At 41.8% G+C, this 22257-nt stretch overlaps 2 protein-coding genes across 9 annotated transcripts in view; one reads left to right on the top strand and one right to left on the bottom strand.

Moving 5' to 3' along the window:
• phc2b (polyhomeotic homolog 2b (Drosophila)) overlaps positions 1–6192 on the top strand; it is a 41751-nt gene extending 35559 nt beyond the window's left edge. For 2 of the 4 annotated variants that reach the window (XM_058055805.1, XM_058055806.1), the window contains 6 exons: positions 1689–1900; positions 2508–2637; positions 2819–2924; positions 3367–3481; positions 3577–3913; positions 4846–6191. In XM_058055805.1, the coding sequence (XP_057911788.1) occupies positions 1689–1900; positions 2508–2637; positions 2819–2924; positions 3367–3481; positions 3577–3913; positions 4846–5000 (1055 nt within the window). In that variant the 3' untranslated portion in view covers positions 5001–6191. Of the gene's footprint in view, positions 1–1688; positions 1901–2507; positions 2638–2818; positions 2925–3366; positions 3482–3576; positions 3914–4845 lie in introns of all 4 variants that reach the window. The other 2 variants (XM_058055803.1, XM_058055804.1) reach the window with 2 other exon arrangements.
• anks1ab (ankyrin repeat and sterile alpha motif domain containing 1Ab) overlaps positions 4449–22257 on the bottom strand; it is a 42340-nt gene continuing 24531 nt past the window's right edge. For 2 of the 5 annotated variants that reach the window (XM_058055807.1, XM_058055812.1), the window contains 8 exons: positions 21376–21483; positions 20207–20377; positions 17951–18088; positions 16917–16988; positions 16743–16826; positions 16470–16607; positions 16057–16233; positions 12489–13702 (listed from right to left, as the gene is read on the bottom strand). In XM_058055807.1, the coding sequence (XP_057911790.1) occupies positions 13388–13702; positions 16057–16233; positions 16470–16607; positions 16743–16826; positions 16917–16988; positions 17951–18088; positions 20207–20377; positions 21376–21483 (1203 nt within the window). In that variant the 3' untranslated portion in view covers positions 12489–13387. The other 3 variants (XM_058055808.1, XM_058055810.1, XM_058055811.1) reach the window with 3 other exon arrangements.

Here is a 22257-nt window from a genome sequence, read left to right as displayed (position 1 = left end):
GATGTGTGAAGATAGAGCGCTTCAGCGTTAACATTTGTGGCTGTGGAAAGCGTCTTTAAACCAACTTGTGGAAAGCCCTCTATGGTTGTAGCTTGGCAGACATATTTGTTTGGAAGAATATCCCACTTGTGGAATGTGAGTGGACCATACCATGCAGACGGCACAAATCAAAAATTCCACAGATGTTGTGTCAGTGTTTGTGTATTGGTTTCTATGGTGATGTTGTCCCTTCACAGTAGGGCTAATGGTGTGTTTCTCGTTAAGGCAGGCTACAAAGCTGCAAAAGTTTTGGGGTGCCTAATTGATGCTGCAGTATGCAGATAGGTCCTGTCTACATGGGAACGTTCTTGGGATTTTTTGGGGGGGGGTTGGGGGTGGGTGAAAAAAAGTGACATCCACACTGTGCCAGATTAGTTTATAGTTGCATTCAACCTTTTATGTCTTATTTACGCCCCTATTTCCCTATCATACCATGAGTACCCCCTCACTCATATGTGTGATAATTCTCCAAAAATAAAATGTAACACAACTTTTAGATTTGTGGTGCAGAGGTGCCACAGGCAAAAGTAGTTGTAGCGCCTGTGTTCCATTTTGTTGTCTGGCTTAATATGAATAGACTGAGAATATTTACTTCATCTTCATCTTTGAAGCACTATTGTGCACTGAACCACTTACAAATACACTGTAACTCCATATAAAATCCCTATCAACACACAACAATCTATCAAATATCACATACAACAACGTAAGATTAAACAGGACACAGACAACACTACCATAGCTATATGTGAGCTACAGTGCAAACATTACACTCCTTTAGCAGCAACGCCATGCTCGGTTAGAAAAATAATTAAACTTCTCACTTCTGGTGCTCATAAACAGGTCTAATGGGGTCATTTAAGGTGGTAGTGCTTGTAGTAGTGGTTGGTCGCTGTTTATTCCAACATTCTTACTGCAGCCCCGCTCCAAACTGCAGTCGTCAGCCTAGCTTGACTGTGGCGACGCGGTAGTCAGTCGGTCTGGAGCTAATCATTCAGTCCCGTTGGTTCCAAATAGAGGTGTGGGTTGCGCTGTCTCTTTAAGTGCTCAGACACAAGCTCGTCGTCCTTTGTCCGGTCGCCACAAGGAACACAACCGCGTGTTTTCTGCGGTAGACAAGAGTCGAAGCTGGTAAGAAAATGAAATGAAAAAGAGAGACAAAACATGTCGGCGTTTACTTCCGTTGTTGAACTTCAATTGTTATTTACCGCTGCGTGCACGTGAGCCTTTGTAGTGTTTTTTGTTGTCGCGTCATAACTTTATTTAAATGCGTTACACGAGCAGACACAACCAAATGTCTCATTTGAATGGTTAGCTCATTCTTACAACCTATTCATTTATAGTGCTTACTAAAGAATATTACATTATCAAGTTTGAATAACTTTTTAAAGTTTCTGTCTGCTTTGGTTAGGTGCTCCATGGGGGGTGCAAACTTTCGAATGTGTTTATTCCTTGCGCCAACGTTGCAAGCCACGCTCCAAGAGCATCAGTTATGCTTGTCAGCTAATAATAGTGATTTGACAAAATTGAACTATCATTGAATGTACAGGCTATTATTAGAACTCCCTGGTGGTGATCTCAAACAAAATCCTCCTTTTGTTATTTTTTAAAATTAATAAGTTTTTTTCTTCTACTCATTTCCTGATCAGGAGGGGCTACAACTAAGAGACCCACTGCTGCACCACGGACCCCGCCCCCAGCTATGACCTCAGGAAATGAGAGCGAAGCGCCCAGTGTGACGGCTGTCGCGCCGCACAACGGCGAGAACAAGCTTCCCCAGGCTATAGTCAAACCCCAGGTCCTCACGCACGTCATCGAAGGCTTTGTCATCCAGGAGGGCGCCGAGCCGTTCCCAGTGTGTGTAAGTGACCCCCCGCCTAGGCAGCGGCCACAACTTGATAAACAAGACCCCGGTGGTCTAACTCTCCTGTGTGCGCATGCCTGCAGGTGGCTGTTAGCCTACAAACACAAAGTCTCGCTCTCACCCTGCCCCAGCTGACAGCTCACAGCTTGTGTGTGATTCTGGCTTTAATTACGGATGGCCGCATTCGCTGAAAGAGGATGAAAGTGGGTGTCTGAATGTGTGATGAGCATCAACTGTCTCAGATGTTTGTCTGGACAGGCTCTCCTGCTTGTCGTCATAAAAACTTTTACAAATAAAAACATAATACTAACCATAAACTTGAATGAAAATGTTAGAGGTGCACCTGTATAAAGGGTCGTTGGTTGTTTCTTACTTCAAAGATGGGAAGCAATATTGCAAAAAAGAAAAGCAAAACAAGGCATTGGTACCAAACTCCCATGATACAGTGATTGCATGATAAATAGAAAATGCATGGTTCATCTTTTGCACTGCTTTGATGCTTATTGAAAGTGTGCAGAGGTCTTTCATGCCGTCGTCCATAAAGAAGCCTCATTGATTTATGTTGATTTTTCATGTGTCATCCTTTTTTCATGTATTGAAACAGGTGGAGCGTCTTCCTATCCTCATTAACAGCCCCAAGAAGCTGGACAGTCAGCTCTCCTCCGACCCTGACAAAACTCCTGTCAGCAATGCAGCAAACTCCGACTCTGAGCCTGAAGACATGAACCATCCAGGTGAGACAGAGAAAGCACCAAAGATGCTCAGTAATTTTAGTTTTTCTTCTTCACGGGAGGTATGCATTCTTATGTTTAAAATGTAAAAGGTGGCGCCTGTGTCATAAATCGCAACTCGTCTTTTCCAGTTCTTTTTAAACTTGACATGAAATATCTTCTTTTTGGTTCTTTGCCTCCACAGAACAGGAACAAGAACCCAAGCTGACGTGTGAATACTGTGGCTGGGTGGACTTTGCCTATACTTTCAAGGGCTCCAAAAGGTTCTGCTCCATGGTTTGTGCAAAGAGGCAAGTCTGATGTTTTTGCCACTTTATTACACATGGGCATCTCTGTCCCGTCTAAAATCTGAGGCTCTCTAACCAAAACATAAACTCTCTGGTAGGTGTTGTTCCTCGTTTATCGGGGTTGGCTTCAATATAATGTAACTTATGTCTCATCCGTGTAACATTACTGATGGCATGTGAACAGAATACTACATGTATGGGAAATGGTCCGATTTTGGAATTTGATGCACACATAAGGTCCACTGGATTACAAGGTATATTGTAGATATAGTAGTGCAGAAAATATGGTACTGAAATCCTTTATGTTGAATGCAAGTGGTCATAATGGGATTTGTCAAAAGCCACATTCAACATATTGTCCATGATGATACATACTTACTGTCTTTTCATGGCCATTGAAGAATATTGTACAGTATGCATAATAATACTGAATGTCTCTGTCCAGGTACAATGTGGGCTGTACAAAGCGTATAGGACTGTTTCGCCCAGAGAAGACCAAACCAACAAATCGCTGGCGTAGGAGGAGTCAGGGCCGTTCAAGCATTGAAGCAAAGAAACGGGTAAACAAACACTCCTTATATATCAGACACTGCAACTATATATATCATTAATCAACTTGATGATCCTAATTAGCATTCTTCATCACCCTTTTCAGAAGATGTCCCCGTCTCCGCAGCAAACTCAGGCCAGCTCTGTATCATCGCCGCATCCCTGTCAACCCAGCCAGGAGGAGTCCAGCCCGTGTTCTGACATGTCCAGCTACGAGGAGCCACCGTCCCCACTGTCAGCAGCCAGCTCGGGACCCCTGGCCCCGCCGACTCCGTCCTCGGTCCCGGTCCCTGTCCAGCAGCAGCAGCCCAGTCGGGCCTCGTCGGAGCAGGACGGCTGCGCAGGGAGGGACAACACGGACGCTTTGTGTCAGCCTTTCTTACCCAACGACCCCACCAAGTGGAACGTGGAGGAAGTGTACGAGTTCATCTGTTCGCTGCCAGGTTAGCCACGCACCATTTCACTCCGCCTTATTTATTTTATATTGCAGTACAACATTTTAGCAACAAATAACACTCAGCCTTAAAAATTAATCTTTCCACCTCTACCATATTAAAATGGGAATAAAATTCTTCAAAATATATAATGTCAAAATAATTTGGGGAGAAAATAAAATAAATCTAACATTTTCTGGAGTTAAAATTGTGAAATTTTGTATACAGTATAAATGTATTTCAATGTCTCAATTAACGTAATGTTTCATTCATTCGTTCATTTTATACCGTTTATCCTCACGAGGGTCGCGTGGGGGTGCTGTAGCCTATCCCAGCTGTCTTCGGGCGAGAGGCGGGGTACAGCCAATCACAGGGCACATATAGACAAACAACCATTCACACTCACATTCATACCTATGGACAATTTGGAGTCGCCAATTAACCTAGCATGTTTTTGGAATGTGGGAGGAAACCGGAGTACCCGGAGAAAACCCACGCATGCGCGGGGAGAAAATGTAAACTCCACACAGAGATGGCTGAGGGAGGAATTGAACTCGGTTCTCCTAGCTGTGAGGCCTCTGTGCTAATCACTCACCCAATGTAATGTTTATTATCTTAGTAATTATCAATATTGTGTACTGTTTATGTAGTATTATTACATTGCAACTTTCATTCATAGCTTATCAAAGCTTTACTAAGCATTATTATTATGTTTTGATACTTTGGTTGGTCCTTAATTGACAGTACTTAATGAAATGACTGGTGAGTATACTTTATATGATGTTACCTACTGAATCCTGATTGTGTATTGAGTAAGCGGTTGTTTGGTAATAGTATATTGACAATCACAGGAGGAATAAAAAAAGTTGTGTATAATTTATGTGTGTAATGCTGGGATCATTTTGTCTTTGTGACCAAACGTGTTTTTGACGTTTACCCAGGATGTCAGGAGATCGCAGACGAGTTCCGCTCGCAGGAGATTGACGGCCAAGCATTGCTGCTGTTAAAGGAGGATCACCTGATGAGCACCATGAACATTAAACTGGGACCTGCACTCAAGATCTTTGCACGCATCAACATGCTCAAGGACTCGTAGCAAGAGTGTGTGTTTGTTGCTTTGTGTGTGTGTTTGTGTGTGTAGCTCATGTTTGCAGACTTGCCCTCTGATGGATGATCTTGTGTGGCACAAGTGTGGAAGTTTTTTTTTTACTTCCTTATGGAGAACGGATCCCAACTTGAGATTAAAAGTGTTAATTTAGTTAAGTTTCTCTGGTAAGTGTGGTTTACACACAAATAACAATGAAGTATATAAAAAAAGGGCTGAGAGTCTGATTAGTAGCACTGCTATGATATGAAGTGATTTTTTTTTGTACTTTTGTCAGCCTAGGGAAAATATTTTCTTTTTGGGAACAGAAGATTGTATTAATTATTGTTTTCCGTCAGGACTCTGGTCTGGTTGAGGTAAACTGCCTAGAATCTCTAGTCTTATGTATTCAAATGTTTTTCTATGACGGTTCTGCTCATGGCACTTATTGTCTCAGTGTTGCCTCCACTTTTAAAGTGTGAAATGTGGAGTTACCAGATATGTAAATAGCAGCAAGAACTGAAACTGTGTGCTTAACTTATCCTTGTTTTATTTTAATACAAAAATGATGTTTAATATTTTGAAATATGCAAATGTATAAAAACAAAACAACACATTGACTTAGAGTTGTTGTTTTTTTTGTAAAGATATCTGTGTGTGTCTAGCAGCCATGATGGGAGACTTTTATAGGTAATAAGTGTGCTTTTTCAAATGCTTGTATTTATCTGCACAGTTTGGTACACAGCTTTTTTGCGGCTATAAAAGATTTGAACTTTTATTTTTAGTCTGGCCCCATTTTGTGTACTGTCCTGTGCCCTTATTACACAGCCACAGATCCACTCGGTGACCACTCGGTGTCTTCAGGTAAGAGCGGGCAGCTTCTTTTTTCTTAACATATTGTGATGTTCGCATTGTTGTGCCTTTTTTTGTCTGTAAAAGTACAGTTGCAGATATACAGTACATGCAGGAAGAGCTTGCTTGCTACACCTGAGGGGGGGGCCTGTTCGCTTAAGGTGCTGCTGTTGGTGCTATGTGGAGATGCACGGCAAACTTCAAAAGGTATCACCTTTTTATCTTATCAGCGATATCGCATATATCGTATATTATAGCACAAGTGATAATCACTTTCATTTTTAAATGTAACTGACTTTTTTTGTTGACAGCACAACTTTTAAATGACACTTTTAAGTTTGCATGTAATTGTGCTCCCGAGTGCGTGCAGAGCTGATTATAATTTCAGCTTGATCCAAAACCGTGAAGAGAGTTTCCTTGGGGCAATGCTGGAGGCGTTTTAGGGAGTAGATGCCCACTCACACTCATGCCGAGTGCCGAGTTGTCTGCTTCTTACTTAGGCAAGTCCAAACGAACTTACTTCCAACAAATGCGGTTAAACTGATTCAGTTTTAAATCTAAAAGAAGAGATTAGCAGTGAGAAATAATGGACAATACAATAGAATGTCAATGTGGACATACTTTAGAGTAGTCTGTGTACAATTGTACAGCAGTGTAGATTTTCTATCCACTGAAAATAAGTCAAGTCCCAGCTATTAGTATATAAATCGCTGGCAATACAAGTGAAGAGCACTGGTTCAGGTCTGGAGGAGAGTGCATATCAAGCTGTACACTGACTATTCTAAAGCGTATCCACGTTTACTTTCTAAGGGAGTGCATCCCTTAAATGCATCAATAAAGGACGGCAAGAAAACAGACAAACAATGCTGACTTTCGGGGATGCTTTTCTCATCATATCATTTAATATCATGAATATAATATTGCTTTTTGAAATTTTTAACCAGTATAACATTTTCTTTGACAAACCAAACTCTGGCCACAAACATGGGCAAAGCTTTGGATGCTGGTACAGTATTTTTTTTTTTATTATTTTTTTTGTCCATATCAAACAGCTAGTGTCTCCCGTAGACCTGGATCGATTTGACATGCTTGTCGACAACGCTCATACCCGTTGCAGTACCAACATAACGAGGACCGAGGCCCGAAAGAAGACTTGACCTTTCTATAGCTGACCTTTTGTCGAGAAGTGAGCGCTACTCGTGTCCTGTTTAGCTGGCAATGTTGGACAGGTTACCTTTCGTTTGTGTGATCAGGGAGAGGTTTGATGCCGGGAGGGGTGTAAGTGTACAGGGCGAGAGCTAAATGTCAAAGAGTTGATTTCCTCCCTCTATCTCCTTCCCACTAAACTCACACATGGGCCGCTCGCTGGCTGCCAACTCATCAGAGCTTGGTGTCCGGGAACTTGAACGCTGGGACGAGCTACACAAGGAAGACACTGATGTTAAAATAACAAGAGACATGCACCACGTCACCCTGTCACAACCTGCTTCTTGTAGCTGCTGCTCTTTATGACACAATCTGCAGTAGGGATGGGCGCTATTTAGCCAGTTTGATGATCGTGTATATTTACACTGCTCAAAAAAACCAAAGTGAAAACTTAAACAGCATAATGTAACTCCAAGCCAATCAAACTATCCACTTGGGAAGCAACACAATTTCTCATGCTGTTGTGCAAATGGAATAGACAACAGCAAGACACCCCCAATTATAATAACAAATTTGATTTTAATTGATATTTTTGGGTAATTTTTGTTGTCAGCACACCTATTTTATTTTATATTATTTTATATTATTATATTATTTATTATTTATATGATTATATTATTTTAGTATTGACCGTATTTTCTGCATTTTTTGGAGTTGCTCCAAAGTATAAGTCGCACAATGCCAAAAAAATGCATAATTAGGTCGAAAAAAACATAAGTCGCACTGGAATATAAGTAATTTATTAAGCTAATTTATTTTCCAAACTACTGGACCAAAACCGACATTACGTCCTCTTGGAAGGCAAGTTCTAACAATAAAATAATAGAGAACAGGCTGAATAAGTGTAATATATGCTAACACAATAGTTATTCAGCTACACAAAAAATAAACATGAACAGAAAAGGTGCCAGTGTTTATGTAACATAAACAGTTTTTTCATTTAGGAACAGCCAACTTATGAAAAAAAGTGCGACTTATAGTCCGGAAAATACGATAATATTTAATTCATTTAAAAGTACGATACATTATTTTAGTGTTCCCTTTATTATTTTTGAGCAGTATATGTTGTGGCATAGGTGTTAATAGGTTAATACTGTTTTATTAACTCGTCAGCTGAGCAGATGAACATTATTACTATAATCTATAACAAATAGGATAAGGTACATTGACATAATGAGCTGACTGATCTGCCCATAGAAAAGTACTAGTCATTAGTAGGTAAATTTGGACATGCTGCCTGCTTGTTCTATCTGTGCAGAAAACACTGCTGACAGGAGACTACACAAGGACCCCTGTGTGACTCAATGGCTGTTGCACTCATTATTGCAAACTAAGGTAACTCTTAACCTGCCTATCTGGGATGTGAATACTCAAGGTGAAAAATCTCTCTTCTTCTACTCTGCAGGTTGATTAGAAGACATTAGAAGTCATTTTATGCCAGAATTCTGAGTTTGTGACTTTATTATGTCTAACATATTTATATTTTGTTAACTTTCTACTGGTGTGTGCTCATAATTAGAGATTAACGAACACATAAAGGGATGTGAAGTGTACTTAGAGTGGTACTTGTGGCCTTTATTAGGTTGTGGAGAATTCCATCTGCAACTGTATCTACTGTACATCATTAAGTAATATCTCAAAGGATTGTACTACTTAACAGCTACCAGTAGGGGGTACTGTCCCTGTTAATTTGCTGTACTCTAAGCCAGGGGTTCCCAACCATCGGGCCGGGGACCGGTCCTGGTACCGGGCCGCACAGAAATAATAAATAATTTATTAACGACTCACTGTCTCATATCATACCTAGATGGAACACCATCTCGTCTCAACAAAACGAGCTCAGGCCTCCCACTGATTCAGCAGGTGAGTTATATTTTCCCTGCACTTAACATCGTGTTATTTTATATTTGCTGTATTTTTCTGCCACACATTGGCCGGTCCGTGGAAAAAAGACCCAAATCACACCAGTCCGTGGTGCAAAAAAAGGTTGTGGACCCCTGCTCTCTAAGCTGACTATCCCAAACGTAAACAGAGAGCAATTTTTATGTGCAAACAATTCATTCATTCATTTTCTAGGTGCTGGAGCCTATCCCAGCTGTCTTTGGGCGAGAGGCAGGGTACACCCTGGACTGGTCGCCAGCCAATCACAGGGCACATATACGTAGACAAACAACCATTCACACTCACATTCATACCTATGGACAATTTGGAGTCGCTAATTAACCTAGCATGTTTTTGGAATGTGGGAGGAAACCCACGCTTGCATGGGGAGAACATGCAAACTCCACACAGAGATGGCCGAGAGTGGAATTGAACCCTGGTCTCCTAGCTGTGAAATCTGCATGCTAACCGCTCAACCACCGTGCTGTGCAAACAATATTTTTTTTAAACATTGCAATACTTTTAAAAGAAAATGTAAATACTTATACAAATTATAAAACTTTGGGATATCCGACAATATAGACTGACCAGCATTAGGGCCCGATGATAGTAATGATTAATTGATGAATAACCATATCCATGCACGTGATGACCTCATGATCCACACAGCAATAAGCTTGCTAGCTCAGTATATCCACGGTTTGGAAATATTCATATTGTAAGTATGCAACTTGTAATGATTGTAAAGCACTAAAGGGGCGAGTAAGGCATCTTCTTTTAATACTTTTAATAATGATATAATATCTCGCTTCAGGAAGAATCACTGGAACTCACACGCAGCCAGAATACCTGCAGCAAAAATAATAAGCCATGGCAGATGTGCTGAATGAGCTCACTTTCTAATTCCACTGATTGCATCACTGAGGAGTTTCACACTTTGCACTTGACTTTGTTCTTAAAGCTTTTTCCAAATTGTGTCGTTGCCAAATTATTAACGGTAATTGGCCATTTAGACATTTCAGGTATCAAGTGCCACCCCTATGTGAGTAATGGTCTCACCTTGACCACACCAATGAAAGGTTTCTGGCTCTGGCACTGACTTGTTTTATTTCTTAATAGGAAGAGAACACACTGGTGACCAGTGCAGGGTGTACACCGCATCTTGTCCAAAGTTAGTTGGGATAGGCTCCAGCATATCGCCATGACCCTAGTGAGTATACGCGACATAGATGATAGTTTACTATCATATATCACTCTTGTGTTGACACAAAATGTTTAAAATGTCACTTTTTCTATAACTTGCATTCCTTATTGCAGCATTTTGTTGACTTTGGACTGTGAAATGCATCCAGTGGCATAAAATATAATTAATTTCTACAGTCATCATATTTTTACTGAGCTGTTATACTGGTAGACAACCAGTAGAAGGTGCAAATGTATTCAAGTCCAACTCCAGTGCTGCCTAATCAGCTACCATTGAAATGTAATGTTAAACACAGAAGAGTGGTTCAACTATAATTTTGAACTATAAGTGCTTGTATTTGTTATTTTGTTACATTTTTGTTACATACGTTTTTTTTTGTTGTTGCTTAGGTTAAACCACTTTTTAAATTTTTAATGTACCCATCCTTACTTTGCAGCCAGCCATACAAGAGCAGGTTGCCTTGGTGACGAACAAAATGGGAGAACGTACGTGACATGTTGCCGGGATGAGGACGATGTAGGGATGACTGGAGGTGACAGGCTGAAATGTTCAAAACGGAAATGGACGAAGCGTGATGAGCCAGAGCAGGAGACGCCACAGTGCGCATACACACACAGACTGACCCGGCCCGGCCCTGCGCATCCACAGGTACCAGACCCAAAACAAACACTGCTTACATGCATCACCAGTGGAAGCTAACAGTCAGAACACGGTGGCCAGAACGCTGCTACAGTGCCACACAAACACACACACAGGTCTTAACAGTCTGCGTATACGTCAGCCTCCCCCTGTGCACACACACACAAACACACACAGGGACAGTGGACAGAAACAACCCAAAAAGGTAGCAGTGCACACGGGTAAAGGACGCAAAGTGTGTCAACTCCACAACAAGCTTTTGATTCACAGTGCAGGAGAAGGAAGAGCATCCTTTTTAAAAAAAAAAAAAAAATACATAAACATGGCGTGTCGTGCTCTCAGCATAGCAAATCCATTCGTATCATCACAACACCAACACAACATTTAAATTTGGTTCTTTTAACACGCCGCCGTGTGACACACTTAGCGTGTGCTGCTGCGCTTCATTCTAAATTGGCGTGAAACTGCACGTGTGGAAAGCCGTTTCATCGTGATAATGAGATGCTAAGTTGGGAAACTCGTGCTCGGGCCCCTCTTTTTTAATAAGTCAACTCAAATTATGTTAGGCGTGTTTGGATTCCATTTACAAAATTGAGATTATTATTATTATTTGTTGGCCTCTATGAAAAAAAAGTATCACAAAATGGACTCCCATCTTAGAAAGGTTGAAAGGGATAGTGCCACGTGTCAACACAGTGTTTTTCTTGGTTTTTATCTGCAAATCCAGGCGCTTTTTGCAGTCTCTCTGTGCTACCGTGATGCTGAGAGGCACAGGGCACGTACAAGGCCAGCGCAAAGACCCCACCCTCCCCCTCCCAATCTGGTCACAATGTTATTTTGACACAGCAGGAAATCAGAAGTGCCTCCCAAAAAAAAAAAAAGCAGTGTGCAGTCATTGGGTGGTGCCCGGGAAGAGGGGAATAATTTGGATTAATATCACATGAACTCCTCAAAGTGCAACAAGGTGTATTTGTGTTAATGTACAAATGCATAGAAGAAAAAAAAAACTTGTTTATCATTGATTTGTCTGTTTGGCATCCCGTGCTAAGTCAAGCGGCCTCCTCACAGCGCCTCACAGTGGTAGATGCCTGGTAAGACAGGATAGGCTACACATGGAAGAAGAAAAAGCAACCAAATGTAAAATTAAAAAAAAGGGGGGGTAACAGTGTAAAACAAGCCTTAAGAATAAATTAGCAACCTCTGGGTGCTGTCAAGGAGTTGAGGCAGATGCATGTCGTCATTGGGGAGGAGGGCAAGGGGGGCAAGAGGGGGGTGTCGGGAAGAAGAGGCAGTTTGGTTGACAGATAGCTCAGTTCTGTGGATCTTCCACTTCCAAGGCTCCGAATGACAAGGAGGCGGAGTCAAAGAGGGGTCCTTGTCATGGCAGGTGGGACGTCGGTGTGGGTCACCGGGCGGGGCAAAAGGAGGAGGGGTTTATGGGGAGGCAGCCCTGAGGGTGGCTACGCCGTCACAGTGAGAAGGCACGAGGCTCAAACTGTGTTTGTGTGCGAGGAGTACAATGCAATGGAAGGGGGATTGGGGTGGGGGGGGGGGGGGTCAGCCGCAGGGATAGAGTGGGAGGGGGGGGGGCCTCAGAATATGGTGGTCTCGTACTTGGTGCTGACTGGCCGCCTGTTGGAGTCCCTCTGGTCCAAGAGCCAGGAGGTGCTGCCCAGGGAGTGCATGTCTGCGTCCATCTCCAGGGGGTCGATCTGCCGGGTCAATTGGGGAAGGGGGGGGAGAGGAGGAAGGGAGGGAGGAGGAAGTCGGGGAGGGGGGAGGAGGAGGAAGGACGAGAGGAGTGCGTGAGACGGGTGTCAGCGGGAGGCCCGTGTGACCACACTGACATGTCTTCAGTTCGCACACATGGATTAGAGGTGCCGCGTGGTGATCGTCTGCCGATCACGGACACTTGGGGCTCAATCCACCGCAAGGATGATTGACAGCTCTGTGAGCTGCCCCCACCACCAGTATAACCCCTAAAACCCCACATGGGAGCTAAAAACAATAATAGTAACAACATCATTATGAAACTCAGTAAGGACATTACACCGTATAAACTCCTTTCACACAGACTGTAAAATCTGCCATTTTTACACATTTTTTTCCCCATTTGTTAAACTTTGACCAGGCAATTTTCCATTGAAGGACGCTGCCTGTGTATAAGGGTTGTCCACGATACTCTCTTCTCCCGCCCTGTTGTGTTTTTAAAAGTAATATTTCAGGATCCCTGTGTAAAAGTGCAGAACCGGCTAAGAGTTCTATTGGAGAAATATGTTATAATAGCAAAGGATTATGGGTAATCCTCAGTATAATGGAGTATTTTCTGTGAAAGCAACACTTAATGCAAATTAACTGATAAAGCGAATTCACAGTAAACGCAGCTTTTCTATTGTATTTGCTGTGTATTACTTTTTACCGTGTTTCGTCGGTTTCACAAAACTGACCTCCCCCCTCATAGGCGTCCATTGACACAAAAAGACACGGCAACCACATCCCAGAAGTTTACAATCACAGATAATAATAACGTCTTCAAATGTAAAAGATAAAACACCAAGAAAACAAACAAACCATAACCATCTTGTTCCACCAGAGGTGAAACCTGGTAGCTAGGAAGCTAAACTGCAACACTGGACCTAATGGCGTCTATTTGATCCGATGGTGATGACCGGTGATGTGAGAGGGAGATGAGATTGGTGGTGCAAAAGGAAGAAGAAGAAAAAGAAGGGTAAAAAGAAGATGACTGGTGCGTCCAAATAGCGGTTGGGCAAGGTGGTGCGTGAGCAGATGTGCGATGGCGGGGGGTGGAATAGAGGCAAGGAAAGAGAAGGACCTGGACTCCGGGGCTAACAGAGTGCAACGGGAGGAAAGAAGGACGGTGGGTGGTACACGTGTGACAGTGACAGCAGCGGCATTCGAGCACAGGGGCACCCTGGGGAGCAGCAGGACCAAGAAGACAAGAGCAAAGACACGTTAAAAGAGAGACATTGTTAGAAAAGGACATAACATGCTTGCCTAATGGAGGCTTGTGCTGTAAGGACTTGATGGTGATTGGACGGTGTTTTGGTTTGAGTGCAACGGCAGACCCGAGTACGGAAACTGGGAATGGTGTCTGGAAAAGTGCAAGTCAACAAGGTTGGACCCGTTTCTAATATTCTGGCTCAGAAAGGTCTAGTTTTTATGCTGCTAAATTCCATGTTGTTTACCAGGAAAGGGCATAATGATTGATGACTCAGCTAATTGATAATTAAGACCTCTGTTAATTGTATGATTGTCTAAATGCTCTAATTAGAGCTGGAGCGTTGATTTACCTAAACTACAAAGAGGAAGTGATGCTAATTGGCTAATGATGCTAACAGCAGGCTGTTGTTTACCGAATGTGAAAATTCATGACATTGGAACCTCAGTTAGTGTACGCACCTGTTGGCGTAGTTTTCAGTTTACATTGAAAATCTATACAAATTTTGTCTTGGTTGACATTCATTACCAAAAAGCATGGGTCTTTTTTGTGTTATTAACACACTGTGTGACTCCTACTGTGTTCATTAAGTATTTTTTAGCACAAAAACCGGACCGGAAGTCATTGTTTCCATGCTCCGTCGCCGGTCTATGATGTCATCAGCAGTTAATTCTGTAGTAAAAGAGATGTTAAATTAATTTATATGTATTTTGAATTGTTTTCTACATGTAAAAACATAATTGGAAAAGCTATAAAAAAAAGTGTGTTAACATTTTTGGTTAGGGAAAATTGACTGATTAGAGTATGTTTTGGTTTTAGTCAAACCCTCTGGAATGGATTAATGACTCTAACTGAGGTTCCACTGCATATCTGGAAAGTAAATTTTTAAACTTTAATTATGATTTTGGCTGCATGAGAGAGTGTGAAATGAAAATGTAACACTCTTTGACCACATGGTCATTTATTAATAAGTATATTACACAGCAGCAACAGAACTAATTATATGTAATAATAGTGGTTATGTCATAATAGCATTAATACTGCTGAATTCATTGTAGATAACAATCAACATTTTAAAGCACATCTAGTGGTAGAGTAGATAAAACCGCTAACCAATCTTGATAGTGCGGAGTCAATAAAAGCAACAGATGTTAATGTCAGTGTTTTTTTGACTGTTTATTTAGTCTTGACTAGTTGTCTAAAGAAGTGCAACATGGCGTCGGCTATGAGATTTTGAGCTACATACACGTAGACCTAAGACGGTGGCATCGAAACAGGAGTACAGAACAATCAAAATGTACGATTAGCCACTTTATTTAGCATCTTTTGCAAAGATTTACATTTTAAAGTCACTATTGGAACATTGTCAATGATTTAAAAGGTTTTTGTTAAGAGTATTTTCACGCTGCCATTCAGATTTTCTGTTAGAATCTGATCTTTTCATGGTGTCGTTCACATGACCACGACTTTATGTGTAATTTGAAAGTCAACATTTTTGAAACCAAATGATTTCACGTAGGCGATTCAGCAGGAAGATACTTATAGGTTATCACATGGTTTGTCTGGTATCAGGCCAGGTATCATGCCCCCAAGTGTCAGTATCAGTATCAGTGTCAGTATATGATACTGGCACGCGGTTTATTTCCGTTTATTTCAGTTTATTACATGTATTATATCTAATCAGTGTAAACACAAGAATTGCAAAAATATTTCAACAATAATATGTTGACAGAGCACAGACGGCAGCAAAACAAACGCTTGTGTGTTCACGCTCGTGCGCTGTTCTCTGATTGGTTGTTTCACGGGCACGATACCAGAGTGGACAGCTACGGGGGCTGATACTGGACATGATTAAATTCTATATTTTATCAGTATCACTGCCCCTGGGCTTTGACACAGTATCATTTCGGCCTTTTCCCGTATCATTCATGGGCGGTTTCTAGGGTTACAGGGCCAATTAATACTGTAGTATGTGATAATTATGGTTGCAAGGAGTGAGTTGGGTGGATGTCGGTACCAGGAGTGGACATTGACTTGAGCCACTTCGCTGAAACTACTTTTCAAAATAATTTTCGGATTACAAATATTGTCTACATCTGTGAGTATGGTTTCCCAACTTTCCCACGGCCAAATCAGTCATTCGATGATTTATCGGTCAGATATACGAGATCTGAACATGCGAACATATTGAATTTCTATTAACATACAAACGAGGCCTGGGTCACATCTTGAAAAAATTGAATTTTACCGTCATATTAACGGATACAGGTCGTATATAAGCAAGAAAAAAAAACAACTCGGTGATTGTTTGTGGGTGTGCTACTCACTGCGGATCTCCTCATGCTGCTCCACGACTGCGACACTGGTCGGCTTATTTTAGTCTCTTGGACCTCCGAGCCCAAAGACGAATGCGGGACGAAGTGTCTCGGCCTAGACTGGACGGTCATCTGGTAGGCCACCTCGAAGGCCTGGCCCAGTGTTAGGATGATCTCATACGTCTGTGTCTGCCATGGAGAGACTTGTTTTATTCCCCAGCGTTCCCATTATTTTCAGATCGACCTTTTTGTTTTATTGGAACGGTTACCGTTATCTCGTACATGTAAATGTCACACTTAGCAAGACGGTAAAATTTAATCAATGAGCCAATCAAAAAGAGCGCTAGTCCCCATGCTGTTTTCACAAATGGTTTTCATGATGAATAATAATTATTAAAGAATTATTATCGCTATACTTTACTTACCACCTCCACCGTGCTGAAGACGTGACAGAAATGGTGGCCGCTCTTCAGGTCCTTGGTAATGTAGGCAAAAGTGCAGAGGTCATCCGGGTCCTGTGCAGCACAGGAGATGTTGCGGATCTCGTGTTCTGCAACTATAGTCTAATAGCAGAGACAGGAAGGAAAGTTGCTGGAAACGCTGACAGGAAGCAATAATTGACGCAGAGGCAATCAGCGGGAATGTTTTGGGTTGAGTCGACAATCAATAAACATGAAGACTGGTAGACAACACTTTACCTTTGTGGCTGCATCGATGAACTTGACCCCCCTGTAGGTGATGGAGAGGATAACAACTGGACCTTTTCTTGAGTCCTTTGATTTCTACAATAAAAGAACCAATGTCAATGGAAGCTACTTGATGGATTAAGATTAAAAATAAAAATAAAAAATGCAGGTTTCAGTCATACTTGCCCTAATTTTGGCACAGGCATCTTGTGTGGACTCTATCCCTCGTAGATCCCTGATTATCATTGAACCTAAGTACTTTAGAAAAACATACCAGGTTAGACGGCGTCATAAAGTGTAACAAATGACAATGCCGATGTTTTTTGACCTGCCGCTAATTAGAGACTGTAGTGTTCTACAAATGCAGTTGTTTACATTTGTAGAACACACACCAAGTAACTGGAGTTGAAGCATTTTTGCTTACACATTAGATCAGGGGTCTCAAACTCAATTTACTTGGGGGGGCACTGGAGCTAGGGTCTGGGTGAGACTGGGCCACATCAGGTTTTCAAAAAAAAAAAACGAAAAAAAAGGCATTTATTAAAAACAGAAAAATATACAAACCTTTTCAGTGCTTTGGTTCCGATTTTCTACAATAAAAATTAATTATTTTTCTGCACAAAATAAGATGAAAAATAAATAAACAAATCAAGAATAAAGAAAATCAATCAATCAGTAATAAATAAATATAATAATAATAATAAAAATAATAAAAACCACATATAGTTGGTGGGTAGACAAATTATTTTTTTTCAGATTAAAATGAACAAAGCATTATTAGAGCCCTGTAGACATGACAAAACACGACTATAGTCACATTTATAATCTTTTTTTTTTTTATTTACAACATATTGCGCAACTGCAGGCTCTTGAGACACATGCTAACTCGCAAACTAGAGAGCTAGCGACCTAAACGGTAGCCTCCAAGTTATTTCCTTTAAACTTAAAGCCAAAAACTTACCACTTCCACACGGATAGAGAGGATAACTATTAACAGTTATTTAACCTTTAACATGACCATTAATCAAACGTAATAATTTTTTCTGGGTACATGATACCATACAGCAATCATATCAAACTTGCGCGGGCCGCACTAACATTAAACTTTCATATCAAGGCGGGGGCCTCAAACTAGTGGCCGCGTGTTTGAGACCCCTGCATTAGATGATGCAGGTGTCTAAACAGTGTCTAAATGCTGAAGGCCATAAAAAGTGACTTACTGTTGCCTCGTACCCGCAGGCGTCCAGGATGAGTTTCTCAGGCTGGTGGTGCCAGGCGGACACCGTGGCGTAGGTAGCAGAGTGGCTGGGCGGCCGCAAGTTGAGACGAGATTCTTTGTGTCGTTCACTGTGACGGTCCTACAAAGAAGAAAAAAAAAATGTAGTTGGTGGCTAAACTGGCAATGGAGTCAAATGCTCCTCCTGTTGGAGGTCAGCAGCATTTGGTGATAAAGACCACGATGGTGGAGCGGGTGAGTGGTGCAGTCAAGTAGTATTTCTCTTCTTCTGGCTGGATGCTCCTCTTGAGTTGTGCACGCGTGACTGTTTTTGTGTTTGTGCCGCAGCTTGACCTTTTAGCGAATGGTAACATTTGATCGCAGAGTTATTCTTAGTGCTTTCACCTCAGGAGGAAGCAGCTGATCACGTAAGAGCCGTGGAGTTCATGACAGTGGACCGAGATGCTGGTTCCGATCTTGTTCACGTGTTAATTCAACTTGCTAGATTGTGTTAGCATTCGCTGACTGAGGCTGGAAACAGATGCGACTATGTTAGCATGCATATTTAGTGCAGCGTGTTACTTGTCTGTACTTGGAATACATTATTACTCCATTACTCTGAAGGAATTACAAATTTAACAAATACATGTAGTGGAAACAACAGTGGTGCCCCCTGGAATTTTGGTCCCCGGCTCCCGGGCAGTTGCTGTCACCACAGGAATCAAGGGATCAGATTGTATAGATCTTGGCTAGGTGTTATAAGTAGTAGTAGTAGTAATTCGAATAATAATAACCTTCTTCCATTCTTTAGTAATCAGTAGTCGAACATAGAAAAGTGTTGGGAAAATATCAGTTCCCAACTAAAAAAAAAAAGGGAAAAAAATATATAAAACATACATTTCAAGCATAACTTTCACATCAACATAACAATTTATTGACATAAATAACACCCTGAGCTATTTACAGTTTTCACATTTGGAATTGAACGGTACGTATGTGTGCATGCGTTAAAATTTCCTTGGCATTCTACACTCCATGTTCTTCCACTTCCTCTTTGCTGTCATGTATGTTTTTCCATTGACATTATCAAATGCTACTTTGCTGGTTTTATGGCTTAAAGCTGCTCTAAAACTGCCATCCATTAGTGTGCAGTTGCGTCATCACCTCTTTTTGCCTCTCGCACAAAAAAAAAAACGTAAAAAATATGATGACTCTTTGGGATCGGGTGTTCGGGATTATAACAATGTATGAAAACATATTGAAAGAGTTAGTAACAATTTTGTGTCATTAATAGAATATTGGGTTGCACGGCGGTCATGTGGTTAGCGTGCAAACCTCACAGCTAGGAGACCAGGGTTCAATTCCACCCTCGGCCATCTTTCTCCGGGTACTCCGGTTTCCTCCCACATTCCAAAAAACAGGTTGTGTACTAAGAAACCTGCAGTCTGAAATTATTTAACTTGTCCTGTTAGCATTTAGCTCACACATTATTCTCTGCACGGCTGCACGTTGGTTGAGTGGTTAGTGCACAGACCTCACAGCGAGGACACCCGAGTTCTATTACACCCTCGGCCAACTCTGTGTGGAGTTTGCATGTTCTCCCCGTGTACTCCGGTTTCCTCCCACATTCCAAAAACATGCTAGGTTAATTGGCGACTCCAAATTGTCCATAGGTATGAATGTGAGTGTGAATGGTTGTTTGTCTATATGTGCCCTGTGATTGGTTGGCGACCAGTCTAGGGTGTACCCCGCCTCTCGCCTGAAGATGGCGACTCTTGTGAGGATAAGCGGTAGAAAATGAATGAATAATATTAAAATAAAAATAAATACAAATAAATAAATCAATACTTAAGAATACTTTTTCTTGACGCAACCCATTTTTTGGAAATATTTTGGATTTTTGTTGACATATTTTCTTCTGAATTCTGAATTGATGGACCACAGAATTTCAAAGTGTTTGTTCCATCTTAGTCAGAGGTGTCCAAACTTTTTCCACCAAGGGCCATATACTAAAAAATGAAAGCAGTAGCGGTTCTAGCTATGGGGCATATGGGTAATTGCCCAAGGCGACATTCTCCAGGGGGCGCCGCAGAGGGGAAAGAAAACAAAATCTCTTTACTAATGCGTAGCGTTCACCATAGCGCATGGGCGCCCTCTACAGGCGTGATACTCGCACCCCCCCAAGCGTGAGCAAACGTCTACCACGTGATGTGGAGGAAACCAAAGAAGTTTTAATAAGTAAACAACTGTAAGAACTTACGACAGAGCGCGGCCTCTCACAATAGGAACGCAGAGAAACGCTACAGTCTTGATCTCCTCCTCTCCGCCTCCGGTCGGCCTCCGCCAGGGGCAGGAGCATGTCCATGGAGCGACTGGTGTAGGGGTCCATCTGGCCCAGGGGGCACGTAGTCTGGGACAGGAGGTCATGGAACTAACACACCAAACACACACATTTATAGAAAACATCACACACACATACAGACGACTGTTTAGACAGAATTGTCTCCTGAAGCGTTCCTGATCTACATCCAAGATTCCTCCTGGAAAATAAAGCCTCAGCTACTTTTATTTGGCTGGGAAATCAGACTCTTTTATTTAGGCATTGTGAACATTACGGAAGAAAAAAATCTCATAAATTAGATACTGAAAGAGATGAATCAATTTGTGCAAAAGCACAGAAATACAAACTAAATCGACAATATTCAACTTGTCAAAAAAGAAAAGCAGCATGGTGCATTTTTGTTGTCCTAACTAATTCAATAAGTGTTCTTTCTGATTGAATATATTCCATATGAGAGTAAATAAAATGTAGTCTGTGAATGCATCTCACATTCGCTTGCTATGCCATCACGAAGTACACACGCCATTTTGCGGATGACATGTTCAAGCTTGAGCACTAGGGAAAATAGACTGACTTTGTACTTAAAGGCACCATTTGTCCGACATTGAACTAGATAATGACTGGAGAACAGTGTAGCATAAAGTGAAAGCTCATGGGGAAATTCTGCCCTCAATGAAGACCACCAGGTACAGTATGGCGATACTGTTTAATGTCTGATTTGATCTATTGTCCCAGGTAACAGGATGGCAGCCTCCAGCTCCTTTCGGCGAATCCCGAGGCGTTCCCAGCTTAGTTGAGAGACATTGTCTCTCCAACATGTCCTGGGTTTTCCCTGTGGTTTCCTCCACGTAAGTCTTGCCCGAAACAGGAAGTAACCTAACACTACAGGCTTGTCTAGTTTCTTCTGCTTGAAATGCATTACTGCCATCAAGTGGTTGGAAGATGTATTGCCTCATTGATAACAAGAATATCTCTGATGTCTTCAATCAATAATATACTTATTTGGTCCTGATGTTATTTAGACACAAATTAGAATCAAACATACCAAGTGTTAGCATAGCATAGTCGTTCTGCAAAGTCGTTCTCACCATAATGGGAGACAGGCGACGGGACTTGGAGGGAGCCTCCTCGTAGGGTCTCTCGGCCAGAGATGCGATGATCCTCTTCCTGTGGCCCAGCGGACCCACCCTAATGACCTAAAAAGGCAAAGCATCCAATAACGGGCTCAGTAACGCCGTACTCTCTCATGTTGTATGCCTGGCCCAGTCTAAGTTAAACTAATAAGAGTCGCATCCAAATTACACTGAGTTGGTGGCACACGCCCCTCGACTCCCATCAATAATTCAACCTCAATCTGTTTTACCATCAGATTTATTTTACTCCACTTTCTCCTTCATGGGATGCTACATAACTCACAATCTGGAATCAAGCTTCTTTTTATAGCAAAATAACAAATGCAGACACTCGGGGGGCCGAGACATTGCAGGTTTTTTTTTTCTCCAGCAATCACCTGCTTTAGTGGCTGGCTGGAAATAAAACCTGCATTCAGAGTTTGACACCCCTGCTATACACCAATTAGTATTCGGGTCCACTTAAACACTTAACACCTGTTTTTCTGTTTAGTGCTTAGCAAACAAAACAAAACAAAACAGCAGCACCTACCGAGACATGTAAACAATCCCTCCGATTAATTCAATGGGAGTTTTACTTCATTGTAAAGTTCCCTTCGCGGTATAAAAGATGATCTTGGATCATACGTAGACAGTGTACTTCAAACTCAGGGCTCCTAGCTGTGTGGTCTGCGCGCTAACCACCGGACCACTGTGCGGTCCTTCATATATGATAATGGTAATGGTTTAATTTCATTTGAACATGCATCAGATTACAATTGAATGCATCACATAATCAGTTCACAGTTCCACATGTCCAAAAGGAGTAGGAAGAAGCAAAGCTTATTAAATCCTACCCCT

Source organism: Doryrhamphus excisus, chromosome 18, assembly GCF_030265055.1.
Source record: "Doryrhamphus excisus isolate RoL2022-K1 chromosome 18, RoL_Dexc_1.0, whole genome shotgun sequence".
Classification (NCBI taxonomy): Eukaryota; Metazoa; Chordata; class Actinopteri; order Syngnathiformes; family Syngnathidae; genus Doryrhamphus; species Doryrhamphus excisus.
The sequence above is the reverse complement of the archived record's forward strand: the minus strand, read 5'-3'. Positions and strand labels throughout refer to the sequence as shown.